Genomic DNA, 8,768 nt, shown 5'->3' with positions numbered 1-8,768 from the left:
AATTAAAGAAATAAATAACAAAAAATAAGTAACACTTTTTTATTATTATTAAAAACATAAATAACATACAAAATTAGCATTAACAAACATTGATTTTAGGATAAAATAAATAATTAATAAAATGCACGCTTTGTATGTACAAACAATCACTACATTTTTTAAGAACTTACAAATAAAAGTAGGGGGCGCTGAGACCCCAGTACATTGACGCTTCTGTGTTTTTTTTTTATTTCAACTACACAAGCCACATGGCAAACAATGTGGCTGTAAAAACCTTTTTCTATGAAATTTAGATCCTGTAAACTATAGAAATGTAAGATAACCAAATATGGCATCAATATTAAATAAATACAGGTAATCAATAATTATAAATGAACATGGGTATTAATTCATCACATTAAATTAAAGGGGAAAATGTTTATAAAACCATTTCTCTTTTTTTTCTTTCTTTTTTACTGATTTTAATAAAATTACAAATTATAGCCAGGGGGTACATTAGGATAAAACAAATTTACATACAAAATAATAAAAAACAAACATTAACAAACATCAACAACCAAACAAATACGTAACGATTTTTTTATTATTATTAAAAACATAACAAATTTACATACAAAATAGGCATTAACAAACAGTATTAACCATCTACAGTTCTTTAAAAATTAAATCCATTTCCTAAAGCATTCAGAGCCCGCACACGTCATTTTTTTGCGCGCTCTAATACGCGTGTTCAACGGAACGAGTTGCGCTAAACAAACAGGATTTAAGAAAGAATATGTAGAAGTTTTTATTATTATTATTATTATTATTATTATTTTTAATTATATTATTATTTAATGTTTCCCATAATATCAACGCTCCACACTCCATCCCAGTGGGTGGCGGTATATGCACCAAAAGTGGGTTTGCCAACCGACATAAAACGTTAAAGAAGAAGAGTTGGGCTAACGTTTAACATGGCGTTAAGCAAAACATACGGACAGAAACCTATTAAATTCCAGCTGGAGGAGGATGGAGAATTTTACATGATTGGATCAGAGGTCTGTAATATAACGCACTAATGTATTCACGAGGATTTATTCATATTGTTTTGTATTAAATGCTAATACAACAGCAAGCTAGCTAAGATTACTGTCAATAGTCCCGGCGTTTAACACATCAAGTGTAGGGCTGTCCTCTGCGGTTTAGCTGTATTATTACACGATGCGACTTCACCAGAGATAAGGAGTACTGTCACTGACAGAACTACGGCTAGTTATTTAGTCAGACCTGTTCCATTATGTGTCTGTGTTTAGGTGGGAAATTACTTGCGTATGTTCAGAGGGTCTTTATATAAGCGCTACCCATCTCTCTCGAGAAGACTAGCGACAGTAGAGGAGAGAAAGAAAATAGTAGCATCATCTCACGGTAAGTGTGAATTCACTGTAAACAGTTGATAAAAGGTCTGAGGTTAGCTGGAAGTGGCACTTTCTATCTTAAAGTATAAGCAATGTTTTGTGTTAGATCACGGTTACACCACTTTAGCCACCAGTGTGACGCTGCTGAAGGCCTCCGAAGTAGAGGAGATATTTGAGGGGCATGACGAGAAGTACAAGGCTGTGTCCATCAGCACTGAACCTCCAGCCTATCTCAGGTAAACACTTTTTCACCTCTGATGAAGAAAATGCATTCACACTTGCATCATATCTGAACATGGTCATTACAGAGGATTCTTATTCATAACACAAATGACAACAATTACATTTTTCATGATTGATTATTATTGTACTCTTGTTACATTATGTAGATAATTCACATTTAGTGCAAGTAAGCTTCTGTCGTTTCCAGCCGTGGTTGTTGAATGACAGCACATCTGCTTTAACCCATGGTTTCCTTCACAGGGAGCAGAAAGCCAAGAGAAACAGTCAGTGGGTGCCCACTCTTCCCAATAGTTCCCATCATTTGGACGCTGTGCCTTGCTCCACCACCATTAACCGCAGTCGACTGGGACGTGACAAAAAAAGGACTTTCCCGCTCTGGTGAGAGTTTTTTTTTTTCTAATGAGCCTGATCTTTCCACATCACATATAGTCAATAGGAACTGTTCATTAAGTGATGGACTCAGTTCTTCATCGGTTTTTGACAGAATGTGAAAACATTATGACTTCCGTAATTACGTTTTATGTCTGCTTAAAGTGATAGTTTACCCAAAAAAGAAAATGCTGTCATCATTTAATGTCCTCTCAAGTTGTTCCAAACCTGTATGCCTTTCTTCTGTGAAACACAAAAGAAGCTATTTCAGGTCCCATTGACTTTGCATGGACAAAAAAATACTATGGAGGTCAATAGGAATTGAAAAGGTTATATATATATATATATATATATATATATATATATACTATATATATATATATACAGGGGTTGGACAAAGTAATGTGAACACCTGGGAAATAGGCAGTATTTCTTTATTAATATGTTTTATCACCATTTGACTTCAATACAGCTTCCAGCTTTCTTAGGATATATTCATACAACTTTTGAATAGTCTTCAGTTGTCTGTCAAAGCATCTGCCGGTTGTCTGAGATATTTTGGAGGGGATTTGTCTGGCCAGGGCAGATGTTAAAGTTCATCTCTAACTGTTCAGGTTTCATGATCATGACACCTTAATTTTCGCATTTTGTGATTAAAGTTGTAGCAATTTCAGCTCTTTTATGGATGTTGGATTTATTTGTGGAGCTCCCTCTGTGTGATTTTTGTAGAAACGCTGTATTCAAGGTGAATATTGAGATTTTTCGTAAATTAAAACTTATTCTACACCGATATAAAACTTGCAGAATATAAGCAACAAAATAAAGCATTTAAAAAAAAATAATAATAATTTGTAGCCTGCAAAAATGCTATCACTTTATTTTGTCCTACCCCTGTATATAATTTCACTAGTTTCGTTTTCTTACTGTGTCTGTCTCCTGGATGTGTGCTATTACAGCTTTGATGATCATGACCCTGCAGTCATTCATGAGAATGCCACTCAGCCGGAGATCCTGGTGCCCATCCGTCTGGACATGGAGATTGACGGGCAGAAGCTGCGTGATGCTTTCACATGGAACATGAACGGTAGACTCCCTTACATACTTCCTGAGCAGCATTCATTGAATTTATTTTTGAATGTTTTTTTATTCCACGTTACACAAATAGCTGAACTCTAATATTTTCCTTGACCCCATAGAGAAGCTAATGACTCCGGAGATGTTTGCTGAAATCCTTTGCGACGATCTGGATCTGAGCCCACTGACCTTTGTTCCAGCCATTGCCTCGGCCATCAGACAGCAGATAGAGTCCTACCCCACAGACAGCATACTGGATGAGCAGATGGACCAGAGAGTCATCATTAAGGTACATGCGTCAATCTGTCAAGTCACCTTAATTTCAGTAATCCCATCTTTAAGCATCATATCTCATTACGCAATTATTTTGACCATCTGGTGGTATGCATGGAAACACAAGGCTGAACATTTATCTTTGATTGTTGTTGATTTCTCTCTCTCTGTCTCTGTAGTTAAACATCCATGTTGGGAACATTTCTCTGGTGGACCAGTTTGAATGGGACATGTCTGAGAAGGAGAACTCTCCTGAGACGTTTGCTCTGAAGCTGTGCTCCGAGCTGGGCCTGGGAGGAGAATTTGTCACCACTATTGCGTACAGCATTCGCGGTCAGCTCAGCTGGCATCAGAGGACCTACGCCTTCAGGTTCAGACTTGTACACACTCAAATCCTTTATTAAGGAACACTTTATCCCAATCCTAGCCAAGCATGAATTCTTTTAAAGGTTTTTCACTGCTGTAAAAAGTGAAGTGTTTGTGTGTTATTAAATTGCTGTATGTTGATAACACACAGAAAAGTACAGTCCCCATATGGTTACAGAGAAATTTTGTGAGTTTGACTCATTTAAATGTTTTCCGTTTATATCATAAAGACCATAGGAAAGTGTTCACAACTTGTAAACGAATGTGAACTTTCTCCAAGTTTGGACATCTTTTCAGACAGTGTCTGATGTCTGGGACATTACAAAACTCATCAGAAGGGTCATGTTTTTCCTCTGGGAGGAAGACAAATTGTTTAGCCCATTTTTGTGAACCTACTAGTAAAGATCTGACTCAAAAGAACAATTGCTTTCTGAACTGGGTCTAAAATGCTGTGTTTTGTCTTTTTGTAGTGAGAACCCCCTCCCCACAGTGGAGATTGCCATCCGAAACACAGGTGATGCTGACCAGTGGTGTCCACTGCTGGAGACACTGACAGATGCTGAGATGGAGAAGAAGATCAGGGACCAGGACAGAAACACAAGGTAAGAGAATTAACTGCCTCACTTAAGATAGCGTTTTGCCCCATAGCAGGTGTGCACCAACTAGACAAGCAAACCATATGTCAGTGACAAACTATTATTTCTCTAAGACCAATAATACTACTTTGTACAGATTTGAAGAGGTTTGGGAGATATTGTGACTGTTTCAGTCCTTAAATCAAACTTTTTCTGTTTCAGGCGAATGAGACGACTTGCAAACACGGCCCCAGCATGGTGAAAATAACAACCCCCTCCCACAACTATGTAAATCTGAAGAGGAAATAACAATAGAGCTACAACCTGGCATTATTGACATAAAATCATGGAGACATTCCACTGGCCAGTCCAGATCCACTCCCTCCAGATCAGAGTTACTCCCTGTAAACTAAAGCAACATCTTTTCCAGTCTGGCCTATTCAAAGCCTGTGTCATGACCTTCCCCTGTACCCAGTATCTGTCATCTTGGAGACAGACCGTCTCTGTCTTGAAATTGAGAATATTTTATGGTATCTTTATTTGTCTTGTTTTGTGTTTGTGTATAGATGCCATTTTGTAAACATAATGTGCTTTTAAATAAAATTAAGACAGACTCTTTTTTTTTTTTTGGAATGGTTTTCATTCCCAAAAGCTTGCAATAAACTTTCAAGGACAGTCCCAATGGGGCAAGTGGGACAAGAGTCTTAAGAAATAAAAGTCTCATTATTGTTCTGAACTAGCAATCTAGTTACTTGAGTGCTGTGGATATGGGTATAAAAATATAAGCCATGTTTTATTTATAAAGCAGAAATATCCAACAAACAATCAGCTTTCAGACTAACAAATGTATTTGTATTCATATTTAGAGAAAAACACGTACATATATCTGTGGTTTTCAGTTAATTTTATCTTTTTGTGGAGCACATTCTTCTGGGAAATCCATCTTTTAGTTTCACTGCATAAAGGTTTTTTGTTTTGGCATTGGTGCTGTGCTAACAAAAGGCCACAGGTTTGAAAATGCATAGTCTGCAGTTCAGTTTGGCATTTCAGATAGTCGGCACATTTGTGATTGTGTCCAACTGCCTCACCGCTGACTGTGTTGTGGAAAAAGAGAATCGCCACTGTATTGTACCCAAGAAAATGTCCTCTTGTGGAGTTCGCACCCCTTTCAAAATGATGGATTATAGTTTGGGAGGCTTCTGTTTCAAATCCAATCCTTCCATCCACCACTGCTTTGTAAAATTCATTAAATAGAATCCTTCAAGAAAATGGCAATTGTTTCAAACCCTGTGGTGTGAAGTAAAACAGAAAGGCATTGTTCTTCCAGAACAAAAATAACAAAGGAAAACTTGTTTGTGACGAACATGGCACTGAATGCAAAATTTGGATCCATTTATTTTGTACACAAAGGCACTGAGGTGGCCATAGTCTCCGGCTTTCCTGGATCCAAAGTAGACCGTGTGCTAAAGCATCGCCCCGTTAACAAAGAGTGTCTTCCATTACACAGTCTGACTTACAAAACTTGACATGCAGACACAAACTTCCCCAAGTAAAGCAAGGAGGACTTTAAAAGCATGACAAGATTTATTGCTGTCTTTGTGGTATTGAAACCTTCAGTTTTCTTCATCATTTTGACCTTGGCCATCATCTTCTACACCTTGTCCAGATATTCCACTCTGGTCTTCTGGAAGAGGGGCATAATCCGGATCTTCTTGAGGCATGTCAAACAAAACTCGACTGCAAAACATTAATGAATATTTCTAATTTAGTTTTCCGTGTTGAAGGCAAACAAATGATGAAAAGAAAACTTTTAATATTTCAAATATTTATAGTCATACTCACAAAATTCCAGGAGTGGTAAGCAGCTTTCTGCCTCCGGGCTGGTTAGGAAATACATCCTCCAGGAAGTAGTAGATGTGTCCTACACCAATCCCTATTTATACACAAACATATATATAATTTTCACCATATATATACACTACTTGTAGTCACTAAGTTTTTTTTTTTTTTTTTTAAGAAAACAAATAATGCATTATGTAATAATGTTTATGCAAAATCATATTAAAAGTCAGCTCTTTTGTCATGAGCATTTCAGGACAAAAGTTAACATACCCAAGAGATCAATAACAATGGAGTTGCCCAGTAACAGCGAGAATCCCATGAGCACCCAGGGAAGGAATGGGGCCTGGAAGTTGAGCAGGCCAAAGAAGTTCATGCGGACATAAGGGTTCCTTCTACTCCAGATATAAACCAGCATGATAGTGAAAGCCTGTCCTAAAAAGAACAGGTTGGCAAATAGACCGAAGAGCTATAGACATTAGAGTTAAAGAAGACTGAATTAGACTAAAGACTGAATTCATCACTACAAATAAACAACAAAATAGGATGAAATGTTCATTTTATGACCTTTTGTCATAATTATGTCAACTTTTATGTCATAATTTGGACATTTTATACACAAAACTATAAATTGGGTTTAACATTATATTGGGGAAATATGGTTTCCATATCAACCTCTAGGTTGGGTTGAATAGATGAACTGAGCTTAAAGTGCTAATTCACCCCAAAATAAAAATTGTTATTGTTTACTTATCATAATGTCATTCCATATAAATAAATTATATTAGTATTTCACAATATTTCAGATTTTTTTTCTATATTTGTAATCAGAAAAATGCTGTCTTAGTGAGCATAAGAGACTTCTTTCAGAAACATTAAAAAATCTTCCCAACCCCAGCTGAATTGAGTGGTAGTGTACAGATAAGTTTCAAAAGACATGAGCTAAGTATCATTGATAGTAATCATTGATAATCACATGATACATGGTTTGGTGAAGAGATGCATGCTGAAGGATACAGTCATAAGAACACCACCGAACAGGAACATATAGACAAAATCTGCCGTTCGACCACGGAAGGAGCCTTCCTCCAGCATTCGACAGTAACGATATCTGGTCGGTCAAGGGCATAAACTCAGATGACCTACAGCACAGCTGCACACGAGCCAAACAGCCGTTATGCAAAACAAACACAATGTGAAACTGTGTGAATGTGTATTTGTGTGCACACTTCCTCACCGACGACCAACAATGCAAAATCAAAAAGGATACAGAAAAATCATGTTGAACAAGAAGCTGAATCCAAGAGGCCCAAAAAACAAGAAGTTTGTGATCAGTCGCCATATCTACATAAAGGAAGAGAGGAAACATAAATGTACAGTACATCAAAATTAAAGACTACATACTTTTGTTAAAGTGGTTGTCATAAACGCAACATGTTTCAACAGTACTGACCTGGTATTTCTTTAATATCAAGTCAGGGTTAAAATAGAGTTGAAACGGTGTGATGAGCTCCAACTGCTGTAATAAACAAACAAAATAAAAAAAAAGTCAAGCAAGTCAAAAGGTTTTCTGCTGACCTTGAAAAATTAACCTAATTTAGACTGTTCCTGTAGGTTCTATTACTCTTAATTTGTGTGATTTTTGGGGAGTTGACTGTGACAAGCTATTTTGCATAATAATCCATAACATTTTATGACCTCATTAACTGAGCGGCTATTTATAATGTTAGCAGCTTTAAACATTCATGTCACACTGCAGTAAAAGTTACAGCACAGAAATAAAATACGATAATTATATAAAATATAATATGAACAAAATATAAATATTTATTTACATTATATACTAAAATCAATTCTTGACATTGAAATATACCTACTCAAACAAAGAAAAAAAAATTCATGGCGGTTCTTTAATCATTTACACTGACATTGAACACTGAATGTGGGGAAGATAATAACAGTTGTGAAGGCATATTGACTTGCAGTCTTCAGTATGTGATGATTCTATATTTATATTTGAGTGTTAATCCAGGATCCCTTGGTTTACTCACCACAGCTGCAGTTGTCAGGACGCATGCTGTAGTATAAGCTCGCGTGACGGCTGGGATCTGCATGTACTCTTGAGTGACGCTGTTTGCCATGATGTTTCTCCGGCGTATTTAACAACTCTTCAGCACACTTTCACTGCGTATCCGTGTTGTCACTTAGCCCCCAAAACACATCTCCGTACATTGACGCTGACTTACGATCGATCGGTTCAGTGTGGATAGGCTTTATGACTCCGTAAATCCATGTCCACGTTTAGCGTTAGCTGTAGACTGTTTATTTTTAAAGGTTCATAATGTTTGCGTCTGGATATAAGAGTTTTAGTAGGGGCGGAGTGTGAAATCCAGGCTTTTCAGTCGCTTCAGCACCTCCACGTGGATATAAGCAAAATTCTCTTGTGTTCCGTGGACCAATGAGATTGCACGGTTCCACTGACGTCATGAAAGTGATATTAGCGTAAAAGTGATGTAATTTGTTTTATAAGTTATAAATATATACATTTGTATATTCGTTTTATATTATTTATTGTTCTATTATCTCTGCTATTATTTATTTATATTTTATGGTTAAAATATAGGCTTGTACA

General features: G+C 36.7%; 2 protein-coding genes across 3 annotated transcripts; one reads left to right on the top strand and one right to left on the bottom strand.

The window, feature by feature from the left end:
• Window positions 1-880: 880 nt before the first annotated feature.
• On the top strand, window positions 881-4,915 carry LOC109101396 (SWI/SNF-related matrix-associated actin-dependent regulator of chromatin subfamily B member 1-A-like). Of its 2 annotated transcripts, none has more exons than XM_042762448.1 (9): window positions 881-1,040; window positions 1,296-1,407; window positions 1,525-1,633; window positions 1,881-2,018; window positions 2,966-3,093; window positions 3,206-3,372; window positions 3,536-3,726; window positions 4,193-4,324; window positions 4,520-4,915. In XM_042762448.1, exons 1-9 carry the CDS (start codon window positions 957-959, stop codon window positions 4,557-4,559), a joined length of 1,101 nt encoding a protein of 366 aa, XP_042618382.1. In that variant the 5' UTR covers window positions 881-956; the 3' UTR covers window positions 4,560-4,915. The 2 variants fall into 2 exon arrangements, with proteins under 2 accessions (XP_042618382.1, XP_042618381.1); XM_042762447.1 differs by having other exon boundaries at window positions 1,504-1,633.
• Window positions 4,916-5,649: 734 nt separating this feature from the next.
• On the bottom strand, window positions 5,650-8,567 carry LOC109106643 (derlin-2-like). Its single transcript, XM_042762449.1, has 7 exons — window positions 8,188-8,567; window positions 7,590-7,655; window positions 7,407-7,480; window positions 7,154-7,247; window positions 6,410-6,605; window positions 6,140-6,230; window positions 5,650-6,034 (listed from the first exon to the last, which is right to left on the bottom strand). The coding sequence occupies exons 1-7, from the start codon at window positions 8,275-8,277 to the stop codon at window positions 5,911-5,913; spliced, it is 735 nt and encodes a 244-aa protein (XP_042618383.1). The 5' UTR covers window positions 8,278-8,567; the 3' UTR covers window positions 5,650-5,910.
• Between the last annotated feature and the right edge of the window lie 201 nt (window positions 8,568-8,768).

Source organism: Cyprinus carpio, chromosome A8 (assembly GCF_018340385.1).
Source record: "Cyprinus carpio isolate SPL01 chromosome A8, ASM1834038v1, whole genome shotgun sequence".
Classification (NCBI taxonomy): domain Eukaryota; kingdom Metazoa; phylum Chordata; class Actinopteri; order Cypriniformes; family Cyprinidae; genus Cyprinus; species Cyprinus carpio.
The sequence above is the reverse complement of the archived record's forward strand: the minus strand, read 5'-3'. Positions and strand labels throughout refer to the sequence as shown.